Here is a 20,194-nt window from a genome sequence, read left to right on the forward strand (position 1 = left end):
TAACACACTAACTAATTTACTCACAACGCATTTGTGAAATATGTCTGTACTTGTTGCATCTCCAAAATTTTATAACTTATTAGGGCTATTAAATATCATCACGATTACCCCGTTCTACATAGGTCTATGCTATCTGGGTTGTGCTCCAGGGGATTTGTTGGGAAATGAGAAAGAAAGAAGTTGACTTTTCATGTTATTTTTAATAATAAGGTAAACCCTGATCCCACCCTTTACAGAAATCTTGATTTTTGTTTGTCCTCGTTTGGCGCGTTGGGAGGTCCCAGCAGTGCATGTCGGTTTTTTTTCTTCTTCCAGTGTTTGCTGTAGAAGCCTGAAAGATGAATTAACGCTGGAAAGACAGAGTCATTTAGCTGTATGGTTTGCTCGGAACTGATTTACAACCTTTATTTGTTTAAGTTTTGCGCTCGGTAACATCATTAGTTTAATCATTGACAGAAAACGTGACGCGAAAAAAGTTTCCCCGGCGGTGACGAGTGCAAAATCCACAGCGGCAGATGAGCGAAGACACGCGGAGCGCAAAACCTGCAGCGATTTAAATGCGCGAGGACTGTCACGCCACGGGACAATCCTTTTATTTAACAGCAGCGGTATGACACCAACCAGCGATTTTTGAGTGTTGGTTAAGAAAGGGTAAACTAAACTGCAGACTTGTGTCTACGGGATACCGGTACAATGAGTAAACTCGGTCCTCTCAGTAATCTTGCCAAGTTTATCTCAAAGTCGTCTGACAATGGGCCAGTCAGCGGGGAGCAGCTCTGCATGGAAGACTGCAAACCTCTGTGCCGCTGCGGGCCGGACCCATGCGTTTGTCCTTGCTCACAAAATAGTAAAGATGGACTCAAGGAATATAAGGTTTGTTTCATTCCTACCAATTTGAAAAGAATGTAGCCTAACGTTTCATTAAAAAAAAAGTTCACCATAAGATTTCAGAAGTTTCATAAAATAAAATAAAAATAAAAAAAATCTTGTGTTGCTTTTCTACAGATACTCGGCGTATTGCTATTTCATTAGATAAAATTATCAAAGTGCTGGAACTTTTCTCAGAAGTAACTTCTTTTGGGCCATTACTACTTGTTCTCACAATAGTTTTGTGGTTGTATGAAGTCAGTTGTCCTGAAGTTCAGGTATTCAAAACAGACGCAGACGTGTTATGCACTTGTGCTCAAAGTGACAATTCTTTTCTTTCTTTTTCAACCGTGTTTTTGTTGATTTTTAGAAAAATTTAAAATGAAAAAGAAAATGGACATACATATATGTACATATACATACAATACATATACATGTTAAAATAATGGTACATTAATATCATGAGGTGATGCATGTTAAGCAAAGTTACACAGAAAATAGGTTTTGGATCAGCTTCTTTAAAAAATCCTATTAGGGTGATTCTCCAATATATGGTACTTTTTGGACCTGGACATTTTTCAGAAAATGAAAAATTTATTATTAAAATATTACTGCCATAATTTGTTTCCCCAGTATGCCTAGATACCTGCCCTGAAGTTGCTATATATATATATATATATATATATAATTTTTTTTTTTTTTTTTTTTTTTTTTTACCTTTTTTCCAGACATCGCAAAATAAATTGTCATTTCAACCGAACAAAAAAATGTGTTTTCAACCGAAAATTTTGAAATATTTATTAATATATTGGGTAACATATCACACTTGTATCTTTCCAAATTTTGAATTGATTTATTTCTCTGAAATGCAACTGTTAAGAATTTACAAAGTTAACACCAAAAACCACTTAACACTAAGCCACTGAAACCTCATTTATATTTCTGACATTTTTAAATCTGATATTTTTCAACTCATATACATATACTTTACCCTTAACTGCTAAATAATCAACACTTTTTAAGGTAAGGTGTGGAAATGACATTGAACCCAAGGGACAAGTGTTCAACATGTTTAAAATATGTCAAATTGAAAAGAAATATACAAAAAATATCAGATTTGAATGAATTTGGGTTATAATACATATTTTCTGTTTAAATTTATATATATAAATTTATATATCTGTTTTAAATTTTTATATAAAACAACATAATTGAACAATTATTATAATCATTATAGGTTCCCCTATACATGTAGTAAGTGTGGGGGAAAAAAAGTGGAAATATTTTTTAGTTTTTTAAATATCTGTCAAGGACAGAAAAGTACCATATTAGAGAATCACCCATAAAGGGATTCCATATTTTGAAAAACTTTTCAGGCTTTCCCTTAACAATATATGCAAGTTTTTCCAAAGCCAAGCAATGAGACAATTGTTTAAATTGAGGACTTTCTATGTTTTTCCAATGACAAGCTACGATAAGTTTTGCTCATAATAAACAGAATATCAACATTTTCTTATCAGAGCTTAAAGTGCAGCTTACAGGGATAATATATTTAGTATGGATAATTTGGGAACATTTTGTTTCAACAGCAGAGATAAAAAGTCTATATATATATATATATATATATATATATATATATATATATATATATATATATATATATATATATATATATATATATATATATATATATACCTTCAGTTAGAAGGTTAAATGTCAAATTCAATGACATTTATATAATTACAGTTGTCAAGTATAATGAATGACAACAATCATTGTCCCTTTAAAATGTTGTTTCAGTCTTTGATATTCTGGCCACAGAGAAACTTTAGCTCTTTTAATCAAAGCCTAATGCATAGGAGTAAATAAGTGTCTAAACACTAATGTAAAGTTAAGCACAAATAAAAATGGCACTTTGGATCCAATGTGATCAACACTAAGTAAAATAGTAAATTCCAAGTCATGTGATTGTTCAGTCGGACCACCTTTACTAATCTGATTTGTGATGCTGTATAATGGGAAAATTTGTGCTAATACTTCTGTGTGTGATTAGCGAGTGCTTTGTAGTGCCTCAGATTCAAAGCAAATTTATTGGGTTCAGTTGAGTGCATATGTTCCTGAATGTTTACAGTGCCTTGCAGGATAGCGTCAATAATACAAAGTTGAACTACATTAAGTTTCACAACATGTAAGCAATATGTTTATGCATTTTTTTTCCCCCTATTTGATTAGGAAAACGGAAGTGCACAGGAAAGCTGGACGTCTGAAAAACATGCTTTTGATAATCTTGCCTATGAGCCAGAGGGCCACAAACTAGTGGTCAAGGAGAGCGAGGTGAAGATTCGGGTGCAGGGAATGACCTGTCAATCATGTGTCAGATCTATTGAAGAGCGGATTGGAAGTCTTGAAGGTGTTGTTGGTGTCAAGGTGTGTTTGAGCGATAAAGAAGCCTCTTTGAGGTTTAACCCTGCAACAGTAACACCAGAAATTTTAAGAAAACATATTGAGGATATGGGGTTTGATGCTTCACTTCCAGCCTTGCCAAGTCAACTGCAGCCGTCGGTGACTGATTGGTCTGATGTAACCCTAGGTGTAGAAGGGATGCATTGCGGGTCATGTGTGAAGGACATAACAGAGACCTTGTCGGGGGTAATAGGTGTCAACTCTGTATTCGTTTCATTGGAAAAAGAAACTGTGGACCTTAGATTCGACCCATTGCTGCTAACCCTGGAGACAGTTAAAGGGCTCTTAGAGGAGATTCCACCAGGGAATTTTAGGGTTTCCATTCCTGGTTGGAATTCTAGATTGAATTCTGCCAGTATTCCACCCCAGACTGTGACCTTCAGAATAGAAGGAATGACATGCAGCTCTTGTGTTCAAGCCATAGAGGGAATGGTGTCCCAAAGAGCCGGAGTTTATGCCATAAACGTTTACTTACAGGAAAAGAAGGGAATTGTAACATTTGACTCCAGTGGGACTTGTCCAGAAGAACTGCGGGCGGCAATTGAGGACATGGGATTTGAAGCGTGGCTGCATCAAGGTTGTGAATACATATCAGAATACACATCTTACACAGTGAAGATCATCTATCTTACAGGGACTGGAAATCGATACTCTCTCTCTATATATATATATATACCTGTTAAGTGAACTCACAAAGCTTGCTGTTTACTAAATAGCATCTTGCTAATTTAAGCATTTTTTGAAACATTGCCATATATGTATACTAAATGTTTAGAGATGCCCTACTTTAAAACTAGGCATCTAATATTTAGTGACTGTAAAACCAAGTAGATATCACAAAATGGCAAAATCTTAATCTTTTCTATACAGTGGCTTCAACTCTGCCAGCAAAACCTATCCAGAACAATGGTTTCCTTGGTTACCACACTGGTTGCCATTCTAGAATAACATGAAGTGCTCTTGAATGACTCAAAACCCAGACATGGCAAACTTTAAAAGGCAAAGAGGGAGAGTTAATCGGATTAAAGAGGCTTTAGGCAGACTGTTCTCTCACTCATATTCGAAATGTTCAGAACTTTTTAACTGTGATCCTAACTAAACGTGAAGCCAAAATATATAGACTGTAGAAATATCACAATTATTATAACAAGCTATAAATATGTACAGTATTAAAAATAATAATATAAGCATTGCAAGTCTTTCATAATTGTTTCTCTTTTACACTTTTTTTTCTCCCTTTCAAAGATTCTGGAATTTATGAAGTTTCATCAAGTAGTCAGATGTCAAGGGCTCTGAAACCAAGCCACACATCCAAATCTTCAGCAAGTGAAATCACCAATGACAAGCCCTCTGGTTCAGAGGACAGAGAGATATGCAAATGTTTTGTTCATGTGACAGGGATGACCTGTGCATCTTGTGTGACCAACATTGAGAAAAATCTGTTGAAACACAAAGGTAAAAATGGCATTCAGGATTAAGTACTTTTTAAAACTATATTTAAGTTGCTATTTTAATCAAATGTCATATATATAGAAGTAGATCGAGGGTCAGATTTGTTTGTGTGTTGATGTTTTTCTAGGTATTAAATCAGTATTAGTCGCTCTGATGGCTGGGAAGGCAGAGGTGAAGTATGATCCAGGACTTCTAGACCCACCACAGATCGTCCAGCTCATCTCTCGTTTAGGGTTTGGTGCCTCAGTGATGGAAGAAACTACAGTCCAGGACGGGGTCTTGGAGCTTTCTGTGAGTGTGGGTGCATTTGTGGGTGATTCTCTAACTACAACCAAAAAAATCATACTGTATGTTCTAGCCATTTTATTAGGTGATATTTTCATGACTGATATTGGTCATTGTTTTGTAATTAATATTAATGTTTTCTCAAAAATGTACCAACAAATTAGTAATAATTTATTATATTGTATTTATTTTTAAATATTACTTTTAATATTATTTTAAAAATATTACATTATTTTGAAATTTATTACAGAAGAAACCCCCCCCCCAAAAAAAATTGAAATGAATTTGATTGTTTTTTTGTTTTGTTTTTTATTGTGGCAGTAATGAAGTTGTGATAACATACATTTAGACAATAAATAATAATATCATCATCATGTTAACAATATTCATAACAATATAATTAGACAAATTTAAACTAAAGGGTACGTCTATGGAAGTCTACGTTTTTTTTCTCCCCTTTATATCTGCCAACTCATGACTGATTCTCTTTCCCCAGTAACTGTGTTAAACAATATGTTATTTATATGTTATTTAAGTAAAAATATTCACTGCTTGGACTGAAAAGTGCTTGTTTTTAGGGGATACCGTATTTTCCGCACTATAAGGCGCACTTAAAAGCCTCTCAAAAAACGACAGTGCGCCTTACAATCCGGAGCGCTTTATATATGGATCAAGGCGCTCTGTCGAAATGTTGACATTCTCTTTAGCACAGCTAAATCTAGTGGATGCATAACGCAAACCCAGTAAAACGCTTGACTGCAGTATCTAATATTCTACACGCTTTATAATCCGGTGCGCCCTACATGAAAACTGTTCTAAAATAGGCCATTCATTGAAGGTGCACCTTATAATCTGGTGCGCCTTATAGTGCGGAAAATACGGTACATGATCTTTACATAATGCAATACATTTTTATATATCGTAAAAAAAAAAAAACAACGGCAAGAGAGATGAGATGGAAATCCTTAAAAAGGTCTAATGTAGAATTCAATAAAAGAATGGTTTGATGTGAGCAATTTATAAGTTCTGAGTTTGTATCGTCTTATGGATTTCAGTCTTGGCGCCTATATTTTATCAGGTCACAGGTATGACATGTGCTTCCTGTGTCCATAACATCGAAAGCAAACTTCTGAGGACAAAAGGAATACTGGAAGCCTCTGTTGCATTGGCGACAAACAAAGCTCATGTGAAATTCAACTCGGATTTGGTAGGCTCTAGAGATATCGTCCGAATTATTGAGGTACAATTAAATTTAGATTATTTCGAAGGATTAGGTTAATGTTATTTCATTGTTGTATTGTTATTATTCCTAATCTCTCATTTCATTTGTCTATTTATTGTATCTCTATTCTCTAGGGTTTGGGTTTTGGTGTGTCTTTAATAAAAAATGAGGGATTGAACAACACACTGGACCACCAAGAGGAAATTCAGCAGCAAGTATCTTTTTTTCAAATTTAAGCTCACTTACTTCTGTGTGTATCAGAGCGAGTGTAAGTTTATGCATTGCTATCTATCTATCTATCTATCTATCTATCTATCTATCTATCTATCTATCTATCTATCTATCTATCTATCTATCTATCTATCTATCTATCTATCTATCTATCTATCTATCTATCTATCTATCTATCTATCTTGACTGCTCTAGATGGAAGCATTCGTTTCTGTTTAGCCTGGTGTTTGGGATCCCAGTGATGGGTCTGATGATCTACATGATGGTAATGGACAGTCAACACAAGGAGCATGGTGGTTCCATGCCTGTGGACCAGAACATCCTACCTGGTCTCTCCATAATTAACTTGGCCTTCTTCTTGCTCTGCACACCTGTTCAGGTATTTCCACTGCAGGTTATAAGAACAAACGGTCCCATTCATTAAAGCAGCACTATGTAAGTACACAGCACTTGTTCTGTGTTCAAAACTGGCAAAATGTTTATAATGAGCGAGTACACAATGAATTCATCTTCCAAACCGCATTTTGTCTTATCTCGAATCACTACTGTACACTTATAATAAGTGCTTATATTTAGACTATTGTAGCCTGGTCGGGTCGTCACCGCTGTGGAGTAACACTTACCTGCGTGTATTGCCATAGACATAAACTCTGGTTAAAATATTCTTCTGCGGGATGCGTGCAGTTCTGTTTATTAACCGCTAATGCTCCAAAAGTTACATAGTGCTGCTTTAATAGTTGACTATTTTTATGTGATCATAGAAGGATCTCATGCTAAATTTTCAACAGTTTTTCTTCTAGACAAAAGCGCACATTTAGTATTCCAGTATTTATTTTTTCATGTTTTTTATTCTGGTAGTTTTTGTTACTCTGAAGAAGGATTTAGTGTAGTGTCACTTTAAGTAGTTAAGTTAAAATAATGATTAAGAAGAATATAAATATATAAGAATTGTATGTAATGTATTCCTGTGATGGCAAAGCTGAATTTTCAGCATCATTACTCCAGTCTTCAGTGTTACATGATCCCTCAGAAGTCATTCTGACATGATTATTTGGTGCTCAAGAAACATTTCTCATTATTATCAATGCTAAAAACAGTTGTGTTTTTCAGGATTCTTTGATGAATAGAAAGTTCAAAAGAACAGCATTTATTTTAAATAAAATTATTAATGTGCTTTGATACAGCAGTTAAATAAACAATAAACACAATATTGCCAGTTTCTTTTTTTTGCCCCTTTGCCAATAAAAATTATTCCATCCAAAGTTTTGAAGCATATTGGTTGAGTAAATGATTTAATGACTCATTAGTTTAATTCCAGAATGAATCTGCAATTAATCAGGTTTAATAGCCATTACTGATTTCAATATTTACTTATATTAGTGTGTCACATTGAGATCATGCATTATGGTTTGATTGAAAACCAACAAAAAACCAATAATATAGTAATTCTCTCTTTCTCTGATTCTCCTTTATTCCCATTCAGTTTCTAGGTGGCCGTTACTTCTACATACAGGCGTTCCGTTCACTAAGACATGGTGTAGCCAACATGGATGTGCTCATCATCATGGCGACCACCATTGCATACGTGTATTCATTCATAGTGCTGATCGTAGCCATGATTGAAGGAGCCAAACAGAGTCCCCTGACATTTTTTGACACTCCTCCAATGCTTTTTGTGTTCATTGCTCTAGGACGCTGGTTGGAGCATGTTGCTAAGGTAAAGAAACATCAAAAACTCTCAAATATACAGGACTTATGGCTCAGGGGGCATCTGTCTCTCTCTCTATTATTAGCTTATCCAGACAGTGACAAAATGCTGTTTCTGACCATGTGTTATAATAACTTGAGGGTCAGCTTGGGTAATGTTTGATGGTTTTTTTTTATTAGTTTACATAAAATTAGGAAACATCATGCTGTATGAGCCTATATATTATAATAGTAAATGTGTATTTTGAGATATTAACCAGCAGTTAGATTACCTAAACTGTTATATTATATATGTAATCTGTTATAGATTGGTAATTGTAACATATTTTGCATCAGTCATATTAAATAAAGTGATTAGAATAAAGCCAGTTAATTTAGATGTTACCTTAAGAATGAACCATATCCATATTTAACATCCATTTATCTTGAAATTTCTCATATAGTCTTATTCATAGCAAGCTGATAAGGCCATGTATCGCCGCACTAGTTAAATCAACACAGGTGAACAAAATGAACTAATAAAGGGAGCATGGGGAACTAGGTCAAAGAGGAAACACAGGAACAGGAAAACAAACTAAAATTCTGTTAAAACAGCAAAAATCAGTGAATTCAAATAATGATGCAGCAGTCTTTGTAAGCAAAATTATGTGGTCATAAGACTGGACTGTGTCTGTGCGCTTGCCATTTGAGCATTGGTCTTGCCTGGATGAGTAAAACTTGATTAATAAATGATTTTTTTTGTCCTTGCAGAGTAAAACATCTGAAGCTCTGGCTAAGCTCATGTCACTTCAGGCCACAGATGCCACTATAGTGTCCCTGGGCAGAAACAACACCATCATCAGGTTCTCTTCACTCTATACAGAAGTCATTATGTGAGCTGTTAGCTAGAAACTAGCAGTTTGAATATTTTTCAGGGATGCTCAAGCTCATGAGTGAACTAATATTAGACACTTTTTGACATGATGTTCCATTTCTAACTTCATGATACAATATTTTGATATTACCCTTCTTATTTATATGTATCAAATGTAGTGTTACTGTATCAGAATGAACACATTGACTCCTCCTGAGATAAGTTTCTCTCTCCAAAACCATATCCTCCAAGAACATGGAAGCAAACCCGAGCACACACAATGACTGACAGGCAGAGAGCATTTCTGACAAAAATAAGTACTGCTTCTACTACTCCTTTTTTTTATTTAACAGATGGCTGTCACAGAGACAGTTATGATTTCCCAGGACACTTATTTCAATGTCATATGCCAGGCATTAGGGACATTGCACCTTTAATTATTATCAAACAATATTAAGCATTTTAAAACAGATTCAAAATGTATTTTATTTGTAATATAAACATTTACATTTATAAAATAAATGAATTCAAGCAAAATTGATTATTTACACTAGTATAACACAAAGTTAACCTTTAAAAATATTTTTGAAAGAAGTCTCTTTTCACCCTGGCTAGAAATAGTACAAAAATTAAAAAAATAAAATAAAATAAAAATAATGCAATTACAATACCTCATGCTAATATGATGATGTTGGGCTAGAGAAACATTAATTTGAATTATTTATCAATGCTTTTTACTGTCACTTTAAATCAATTAAATGTGTCTTTGCAATAAAAAAAAAAAAAATATATATATATATATATATACAATAATAATCAAATACTACACTAAAATTACTTCATAATTTACAAATAATTATTAATAGGGCAAAGGCAAAAAAATAAAAAATGGAATAAACTGATTTATTGCAACAGCACCGCTGTTGATGGTTCATTTGAATATAGCAGTACGTATGGATGCCTACTTCAGTAGTTGACCTCTGGAATAGAGTTTGACTCTCAAAAGAGCAGGATTGAGCACCCTTGGCATAAATGACTTTCATTAGATCTAGTAGAACCTCAGAATACTGAATGGTGTTGATTGATGTGTGTGTTGTGTTGGATGAAACTTATCTAAAGACTAAACTGTCAATTTGCTGTCATGTGTCAGAGAAGAGCAGGTTTCTGTGGAGCTGGTGCAGAGAGGCGACGTAGTAAAGGTGGCACCAGGGGGAAAGTTCCCTGTTGACGGGAAGGTCATTGAAGGCACGACTATGGCAGATGAGTCCCTTATCACTGGTAAGACTCAGTCAGTGGGGGTTTGTGTGGTTTAGGATGATATATTTGCCTACATTTGTAAACAGTGTCATAGTACATGCTTTGTGGGTTTTCCCAGTGATTTGCTTTGAAAAGGAGAGCATCATGTTGGTTTTCATTTAAAGGTGCAGTGCGCATATTAAGCTGGAATAGCAGAAAGGAGTAAAAATTACACAATCACTTTTGTTGAAAAGTTTATTTTTCATATAGAGTGATTACTGTGTCTGCTCCATTTCAAAGTATGATTTTTTGGTTTCTGGCTTCACCTTCTCTTTTTGTTGTTCTGCTTTTTCCTAGTGATCTATCATGTTCATTAGTTACACTTGCATTATACTGGCCCAAAGGTCCAAAGCTGCCTGATCGATACGAATCTGAAATCCTGAAACTGAAAGTCTATTTGTCATTCCAGGGGAGCCAATGCCGGTCATTAAGAAACCAGGCAGTTGTGTGATTGCAGGCTCTATTAATGCTCATGGAGCTCTTCTAGTGGAAGCCACACATGTAGGGGCAGAGACCACGCTCAGCCAGATAGTCAAACTAGTGGAAGAGGCCCAGACATCAAAGGTAACTCGTGCACAAACATAAAACACACACATATGAACAAACAAACCATTTAGAGCAGGGTCTCCCAAATGGGGGTTAGTGAGGGAACTGCAGGGGGTTCGTGGGTTGATTAAAAGCTAATCAATTATATTGAATGTAACATAAAAAAGGGTCTTCTTTTCAAAATGTGATTGTCAAATCAAAGGCTAAGATTTAATTAAAGAAGCATATAGTCAGTTGTGCTGAGGGCTTCAGAGTGAAGAGCTGTACTGTGTTCATTTACACACATGCAGCTTATAATAGCATTTTTCAGAATGCCTCAATTCACAGTAAACACTGCTTCTCATGAACTCCCTCTCTACTTTACAGTAGATGAGAATTTGACGTTAACCCTTTCGAGTCGATTAACGTGTACCTGCGTTATGAGTCATTTTCTCCTGATAATCCTGAAAAGAACTTAAATTACACTTTCAGTTTTGATCGTACAGATAAGCGCAATACATCAATCAAATCTGCAAAGGCTTTTTTTTGTATACAGACATAATAACAACAAAACCTTTGTGCATTTATAAAATAAATATAACAAACAAGGTGTGTTGTCTGCAGCCTTGGTCTGCAGTGATCTTCATTTAGAAATGCGTCTTTAAAATGAACTTTAACACGGTGAATACTCAATGAAGAGACATGAGAGATATATCTACGCCCATACAACATAAGACAAAGCAGCGAGACTGTTCTTTAAGGTTTTTTTTTATTTTTACTCTTTGCTTCGCGATGAGAGGAATAAGACATAATTCACCCCAAAAAGATGTGATGTGGATTAGCTCAGGATTAGAGATTTGGATTTCCTCAGAAAAAAAGAATGAAGTGCTTTATTCAGCAGAGATCATAAACACGAGTAAGTCTCTTTTTATTTATGTATGTACTTGTACTAGTTTTCACATAACGTGTAAACATATTACTGGTTAGACTTTTTCCAAACTATAATTCCTGACTAAATGTATAATCAGGTGAAACATTATGAACTTTCAATAACAATATACAGTACTATACCATTCAAAAGCTTGATGTAAATAATATAAATGTAACAAATAAATGTAAATGTAACAAATGTAACAAACAATGCTGTTCTTTCAATTTTTTCCCACCAAAAAAGTGAAAAAATATTCTCAGCTCTTTTCAATATTAAGATTAATAATAAAATATTCAATTATGTTGTGGGATAATTAAATCTATTCTAAATAAACTACAAACATAAAATGATATAGATTTATTTTGTCCTTACATTCTTTCTTGTAACTCCTCCCTCTCAGTGACACACAGCTGACTGAAAGGCTCATTATGCAGCTCATTATGCAGGCGTTTGTCTTCTCAGGTGTAAATCACAATGATATCCATGATAGTTGATGCCTACTCACATATGAATTTTACAAACAAAAAGTGTCTTAGAAAATTTCAAAATTAAAATTTAAATCATTTGTTTTATTGTTTTCTGTGAGTGAGTAAACAAGATGATTTTAACATAATTTAGAAAGAAAAATTCTAGGCTACAAGCAGTTCTCAAAAGTCCTGGGAACCAATGTACTGTATGTGTTTTATGGCCTTATTCAAGTGATTTAACATTTTTATGTTTTCACTAACCATGCATAACATTTTTTCCCTTAAAAACACAATCATGTACATACATGCTGCTCACATATTATTATAGCCCAGTTTGTGCTGATTACAGTGAGATTAGACTTTAGCCATTAGATGTTTATACAGTAAGTAACTGATAAAAGCACAAATGTCAGGACATGACAAAACTTCGCCAGGCCCCAAAAATATCCTTAGCTTGGAAGAGCCAGTACATTTTTTATATAACTGCAAAATTATTCGTCTGAAAGAAGAAAGTCATATACACCTAGAATGCATTCATGGGTGGACTATCCCTTAAAGAATTAGGACATAAATATTTGTACTGTAACTTAGTGATAGTTGGTTCTCACCTTCAGGCCATCCAAGATGGAGATGAGGTTGATTATTCATTGGATTAGAGTTGGAGAAATTTAGCATTACATCATTTGCTCACCAACAGGTCTTCTGCAGTGAATGGGTGCCATCAGATTGAGAGTCCAAACAGCTGATAAAACCTCACAATAATCCACAAAAGCAATCAACACACCTCAATTCCATTTTTCATTCCATCTTGTGAAGTGAAAATCTATGTGTATGTAATGAATCCATTGTTAAGTAACTTTATATGTACCAAAATACGAGTCCATACAAACAAACATGCCGACATGAAATAATGGACAGGAGCCGTGAGGAAGACTTGTGGAATATTGATAGTGATGTGAATAGTGATGTTTTTATCAGCTATTTGAACCCTAATTTTCTCAGCAAATGGTCATTTTTTAGAAAACCGTTTCTTTAAAATGAAGTATTTCCATTAGCAATAGAGTCTTTGTTCGTTTTGCCTTAAGAAATAAATGTCACATTGTAGTTTAAATTTCATTTATGAAAAAATAATTATAGTATATATTTTTTGGTCATGCATGTATGCTATAATTATTTGTTATGGGTGCCCGTTCACATAGCTTAAACAATATGCATAGCTATAGGCTTATGTCTAATTATTATTTTTGGAAATTTGTGAGGATAGAAAAAAATGAAACACATAATCAATAACATCTGGCCACATGTGGACTTTGACAACACTAATTTTGTTCATATTCATATTTCCCCTTTAGTTTTTGATTAAAAATCATGTTATAATTGTGATGTTGCTGTCCCTTTCTCTTGGTAGGCACCGATTCAACAGTTAGCTGACAAACTGAGTGGCTATTTTGTTCCCTTCATAGTGGTGATCTCCGTGCTGACAGTGATCGCATGGCTTATCATTGGCTTTCTGGACTTTGATGTCGTGGCAAAGTATTTCCCCGTGAGTTACAGTAATTCATGAACTGTGTGTAAACGCAGTATTCATCACAAACAGATCTGTGTGTGAGGAAAAAAACAAGAAACAACTCTAACCTGAGGTTGATCTTCACAGGGTTTCAACCAAAACATTCCCCGGACAGAGGTGATCGTTCGCTTTGCCTTCCAGGCCTCCATCACGGTTCTGTCCATTGCGTGCCCCTGCTCTCTGGGTCTGGCGACCCCTACCGCTGTTATGGTGGGCACAGGGGTGGGCGCTCAGAATGGCATTCTCATAAAGGGAGGAGAACCTCTGGAGATGGCCCACAAGGCAATGCTCTTTCTTTTAAGTCTGTATTTATTAGGCTGACATCCCAGTTGCAGTGGTATCTGTAGGAATTTTCCTGCGTATTTATTTATTGTTTATCTACTGTATATACACTACCTGCCAAAGTAAAAGAAAAACACTTTTATTCAACAAGGATGCATTACATTGATAAAAATTACAGTAAACATTTTTACATTGTTATTAAAAAATATATATTTCCAAATAAATGCTGTTCTTTTGAATATTCTGTTTTCCACAAATTGAGTAGCTTTTAAAGTGGATAGTAAGAAAACCTTTTTCTTTGATATTGGCATTCTATAATGATTTCTAAAGGATCATTTGGCAATGCAGACTGAAGTAATGATGCTGTAAAGCTTTGTCATTACATAAATAAATTACTTGTTAAAATATATTACATTAAAAAAAAGTAGTTCTCTTTTAAATTTCTATAAATTTCACAATATAGTTTTGTTTTTGTTTTTACTGTTTTGATCATATCGTAGCCTTGATGAGCATAGAAGACTTTTGTTCTTCTTTCAAGAAACTGAAACATAAAAAATCCTACTTCCTACTAAACTACAAACTATTTCAGTCAACAAAGTAACAGAAATGTTATTTATATAAAAATATAGCATTATGTATTATGTCTAAACTGATCATTTATAGTATTGTGTTTGTGTGAGAAAATCTCTCTCTCTCTCTCTCTCTCTCTCTCTCTCTCTATATATATATATAAATATACAGGATATATACATACAGTATATAAATATATTAATATTGCCCAAAACTGTATTATCTGTATTCCTATACAGAGTGATAGGCTGCGGTCATAAATACAGCTCAGAAATGCTCAAAAATGTTCCGATTCTTTTAGGATTTACTGGATAGTCTGTTGTAATTTGACTCTCTTTCCTGCCGTTCCTGCAGGTTGGGGCTGTTATGTTTGATAAGACGGGCACCATCACTAATGGTGTGCCGCAGGTGACCCGAGTACTGGTCCTGTGGGACCGAGCAAGGCTTCCTCTTCGGAAGGTTCTGGCTGTGGTGGGCACCGCTGAGGCCAGCAGTGAACACCCGCTAGGCTTGGCCGTCGCCAAACACTGCAAAGAGGTTTGGGAAAAGAAGTAGACACAACAAACGTCAGTACAGTTTTGTATGATGCAGCGTCTAGGCATTACGTGCCATACATACAAATGTCCTTGAGATTCCCATCCACTTCTGATTAAACCATCTGTTATTATAAATTAAACTAATCTTAGGTGTTAAAGGAGGTTTCTAAGTCTGGTTGTCTGCTTCTAAACCTGTCTCGCTGTAGGAGTTGGGAGCAGAAACTCTGGGCTACTGCCATGACTTCCAGGCTGTTCCCGGTTGTGGAATCAGCTGTAAAGTCTCCAGCATTGAGGATCTGCTGCAGAACAGCCCAGAGACACAAGAAACAAACACATCCGCAGCAAAGCAAACACCACTTCTTGTCACCCTCCAAGGAGCCACCACAGATGAGAGCAGCCTGGTGGCAGACACAGAGACTAATTCAGGGTCAGGTAAGGTAAATCTGGGTTTTTGCTGCCTCCTAGTGTGAGTTTTGAGTATTACTCTATGTATTTTCAGAGCCTTTTCTAATCTTCGGTTGCATTTTATTTTTTCATATATTATTAAATTAAGAATTCCATAAATTGAACTTGCTTTATACGCTACCAGTACTGTATTTATTTGATTAAAATACAATAAAAATGATATTCAGAAATATTATTTAAATTTAAAATATTAAAATATTAGTATTCTACTTTAATATATTTAAAAATGTAAATTATTCCTGTGATGATAAAACTGAATTATCAGCAGCCATTATTTCGGTCTTCAGTGTCACACGGTCCTTCAGAAACCAGATTAGAGCAATGATGCTGGAAATTTAGCTTTGCATTACAGGAATAAATTACATTTCAAAATACATTAAAACAGAAAACATTTATTTTAAATTGTAATAATATTTCACAATATTACAATTTATAATTTAAACAATATATACAGTTATATATATATAATATTAACATAACAGAGTTTATGTAGTTTTACAGCATAAAGCTTTATGTTGTGAATGCTAGAGAAGATCTACTTGCATGTTTTCTTAATTTATTTCAAAAGAGCAAGGAAAATTGCGCTTTATGTTATATATCCCCTTTATTTATTTGCATATGTTTGTTGCTTAAATTTCCTTAAATTAATTAAACTCTTTATGTATGAAGACAGATTTACAGTACAGATATATGTATATGGGTTTTACCAGATAGCCCTTCATACTCCGTTTTGATCGGGAACAGACAGTGGATGATGAGGAACGGTTTGGAGGTCACAGCTGATGTGGATGATGCCATGAGCAGCCATGAGACTAAAGGACAAACGGCCATACTTGTGGCCATCGACGGTACATTATGTTTTGTCTAAAAAGGCAATATTATTACGTTTTTTATATATAGCAAAAGAACTTGACAGTGTATCTAACATTAAAAGAGTAGTATCATTTGTCCCCTGAGGTCGACATACATTATAATGTTAGTATGATGTCATATTTTAGTTTTGTTATTATTAGTTAAACTATTGATTTTTTTAAGCCTTTTATTTCAAAAGATCAAGAGCACTTTTTATCTTCCCAGTTCTCTGTCTCCGTTTCTTAGGTGTGCTGTGTGCTATGTTAGCTGTAGCAGACACAGTGAAGGAAGAGTCGGCTCTAGCTATTCACACCCTGAGCAGTATGGGAATAGAGGTCTTCATGATCACTGGAGACAACAGACGCACAGCCCGGGCCATCGCCACACAGGTCCATATGCATACATGCACATTTGCATTTTTCCTAGTACCAAAATGCACTTTGCCAAGTACCATTTAAATCATATCATATAATAACACAAAATAATGTCAGATATCACAAGCTGGATTTAAAATAAGCAGCACAGTGCAGAATATTAAAATATGTTTGTTAAGGTGCAGTCATTTTAAAGATTTAGTTCTTGGGCGGAATCTAGTCATTCTAGTAGGAATCTGTGCTTTTGGAAGTTTCACATGAAGGCTAAAAAATTCCCAACATTCAAAAAAATTCACAACCTCTCTACAAGCAGTGATTCATACATCTCCTTTGATTTTTTCCCATGCTAAATTTTGCTTAAATTTCACTAGTGTTACCACACATTTACTATTGTTTGCCAGTGATTTGTGTTTGGTCACGTTGATATGCCGCGTTGACCAATAGAAATCTGTGTGGTTTGAAAGCTTCATACATCGTTACACTATTGACAGTGGACAAAATTTTCACCAAAATTTCACTAATGGAAAAGCCATATTTCTGACATCCAATTTACATTTTGTGCTTTTGTATTTGTATTTAAATCTGAGTACACTGTTTTTTCATACAGGTGGGCATCAAAAAGGTGTTTGCGGAAGTCTTGCCCTCCCATAAAGTGGCAAAAGTCCAGGAATTGCAGGAAAAAGGTCTGAAAGTTGCAATGGTGGGTGATGGGGTCAATGATTCGCCCGCTCTTGCCCATGCTGATCTGGGCATAGCCATAGGAACGGGCACAGATGTTGCCATTGAAGCAGCAGATATTGTTCTTATACGGGTGAGTCAATTTATTTACCAGGAAACAAAGGTGAGATTCTATAAAATAACAGAAATTAAAAAGTTCAGCTCTTCATTATGTGTTTTTGTCGATGCAGAATGATTTGATGGATGTGGTGGCCAGTATCGAGCTCTCTAAAAAGACAGTGCAGAGAATCCGGATAAACTTTGTGTTTGCTCTCATTTATAACTTGGTTGGCATCCCAATTGCAGCAGGTAAACAGAACCAAGCATTCAGTTTTTATATATATATATATTAGCAAGTACTGTGGGTTTACAGGTTTGAGTCTGATTGTCAGGTGTGTTCATGCCGGTTGGGCTGGTTCTGCAGCCGTGGATGGGCTCTGCTGCGATGGCAGCTTCATCTGTCTCTGTTGTGTGCTCCTCGCTGCTGCTGCGACTGTGAGTGTCCACTACACTATACTGTGATGAAGTCTTTGCATTCTACCCACATGCATCACTTTATAGCCCTGTTTCAAAACCAGAGAATGGCCCATTTAGGCCTTTTCGACATCATAGATGTCCTTACACAATGTCTGTTTTAAACAGTGGGAAGGAGATAATACTTACTTACAAAATGAACTGAATATAAATGTTTAGGTGTTAGATCACCCAAAATGTGCTTAATGTAATAACATCTAAATTAACATCTGTTTTTTTTTTTTCAAATGTATTATTTACTATGATTTTTTTTTTAAGAGTTGTGATGTTTTTTGGCACAAGTTGTTAGCTCAGCAGCATGCTAACACCAGTCTTTTTTCCACCTTAGCCTATATTTAATATAAAAGTGAGAACAGCCATTTTAAACTTGTATGCGTAACACCATTGTAATAGTAGATAGTTAATCTGCAGTACATGATTAATATATAGTAATGGACACACAATCAGTAAAGATGGATAACATGAGTTGCTAGCTTAGCAGCATGCTAACACACTGACGTTTTTCACCTTATTTTGAATGTAAAAGTGAGTGCAGCCATGTTCAAGACTTCAAGTATCCACTGCTTAGTTATGTAAGCTTGTTGTGCTGTTTGATGTTGCAAATTTTTATTTAGTATTCACACAAAGTTTTATTGTTTACTACGCGTCACTATTCTTCTAGTTATATACTTATAGTGGCTAATGAATCATAAGTCTTCCACATTCACAGAAAATAGCTTACCAATTGAAAAAAAAGTGGATTGTAAACAACTATGCACTTCACATGATTAAACCCAATTCAAATGCTGTAGCTTATGATGCTCCATTTTGGTTAGGAATGGACTATCATAAGGTATGGTTAGGTATTGGAGGGTGGTTGCCCATGTTGTGCTTAGAGAGTTTTGAAACAGAGTTCTTCATCTTTCTTAGCCTTTCCTTGACACTCTAAAAATGTATTTCTTTGTTTCTCTCTTAGCTACAAGAAGACATCAGTAGAAGAATATGAGTCCAGAGCTCAGAGTCATAGGCTCAGTCTGAGTCCGTCTCAGGTCAGCACCCATGTAGGACTGGAAACCCGCCGCTGCAGCCCTCGTTCATTCAACCGGGGCTTGGACAGACACAGACGGAGCGGCTCAGGCCCAGGCTCCTCCTTCCTGAAATTAAACTCCTCCCACCCCACCACCACACAACCATACAGCACCTCAGGAAGGAACATTGTGTAAAGCAACCTAGCTATGAGCAGACTTGATGACAGTTGGCTGGAAATGTTTTTATCATGGAACAACGACTCTGAGGAAGTGTATAATTTTTTTTTATATCTTTAAGAGAAGCTTACCCTTTTTTTTTCTAATAGCAGAATCTAGAAGAATCAGTGTCCAATAATGAATTCAGTAAGAACCCAAATATTTGTAAAACTGTGGCAACAATCTCTAACAGAAGAGTATTACTGCATCAGATCATTTGACATTGCTCTCTTGTGGTTTGGAAAATGAAGGGATCTCTTTGTACAGTTCAAGGTTGATTTGGCGTGTCTTGGCCAACAGGTGTCAGTAATGCTGAACAGTTTTGACTGGATAGTAACTAATGCCACTGGTAAAACAATAAGATAGGTAAAGTCTGTAGAAATGAATTGATTTGACTTTGATCTGACATTAGCTTCATAGTGGACCCATAAAATCATCTTAAAGTTTGCTTCCACATTACATGTTTAAGGATAAAAGAAGTGTCAGAATGAATGCAGAGGCACCTTCACAGGGACACATTTATTTTAGAAAAAGTATATATGTTTATTAAATATACAGTTAGCAGTGTAAATGAGCCTGTCCATGAGTTTTCAGATAAAAAAAAAATTATAAAGTGCAAGGTCCCAACATGGCCTTATCATATCTGCTGTATGTCATTTGTGTAATATCATTACAATATATAACAGATTGAATCCCCGTCCTGTTTCATTCATCCATTAGCAGTACAAATAGAACGGCTAAATATACAGTAATAATACAGCACACAATCACTCAA

At 35.2% G+C, this 20,194-nt stretch overlaps 1 protein-coding gene across 1 annotated transcript; it reads left to right on the forward strand.

Moving 5' to 3' along the window:
- The first annotated feature begins 352 nt into the window (after nucleotides 1–352).
- Nucleotides 353–20,061, forward strand: atp7b (ATPase copper transporting beta). The gene is made up of 21 exons (XM_052600640.1): nucleotides 353–873; nucleotides 3,100–3,907; nucleotides 4,576–4,785; nucleotides 4,910–5,073; nucleotides 6,146–6,307; nucleotides 6,424–6,500; nucleotides 6,716–6,899; nucleotides 8,004–8,237; nucleotides 8,978–9,069; nucleotides 10,231–10,358; nucleotides 10,786–10,940; nucleotides 13,708–13,842; nucleotides 13,954–14,148; nucleotides 15,073–15,255; nucleotides 15,461–15,686; nucleotides 16,430–16,567; nucleotides 16,818–16,960; nucleotides 17,553–17,756; nucleotides 17,854–17,971; nucleotides 18,055–18,157; nucleotides 19,152–20,061. Exons 1-21 carry the CDS (start codon nucleotides 694–696, stop codon nucleotides 19,396–19,398), a joined length of 4,086 nt encoding a protein of 1,361 aa, XP_052456600.1. The 5' UTR covers nucleotides 353–693; the 3' UTR covers nucleotides 19,399–20,061.
- Nucleotides 20,062–20,194: the final 133 nt, after the last annotated feature.

Source organism: Carassius gibelio, chromosome A6 (genome assembly GCF_023724105.1).
Source record: "Carassius gibelio isolate Cgi1373 ecotype wild population from Czech Republic chromosome A6, carGib1.2-hapl.c, whole genome shotgun sequence".
NCBI classification, from domain to species: Eukaryota; Metazoa; Chordata; class Actinopteri; order Cypriniformes; family Cyprinidae; genus Carassius; species Carassius gibelio.

Bases quoted from the DNA above. Each gene is read 5' to 3' on its own strand.
- atp7b (XM_052600640.1), top strand. From the start codon at position 694: ATGAGTAAACTCGGTCCTCTCAGTAATCTTGCCAAGTTTATCTCAAAG. The intron at 874-3,099 runs GTTTGTTTCATT...CTATTTGATTAG, and splicing joins ATGGACTCAAGGAATATAAG to GAAAACGGAAGTGCACAGGA. The intron at 16,568-16,817 runs GTACATTATGTT...TCCGTTTCTTAG, and splicing joins CATACTTGTGGCCATCGACG to GTGTGCTGTGTGCTATGTTA.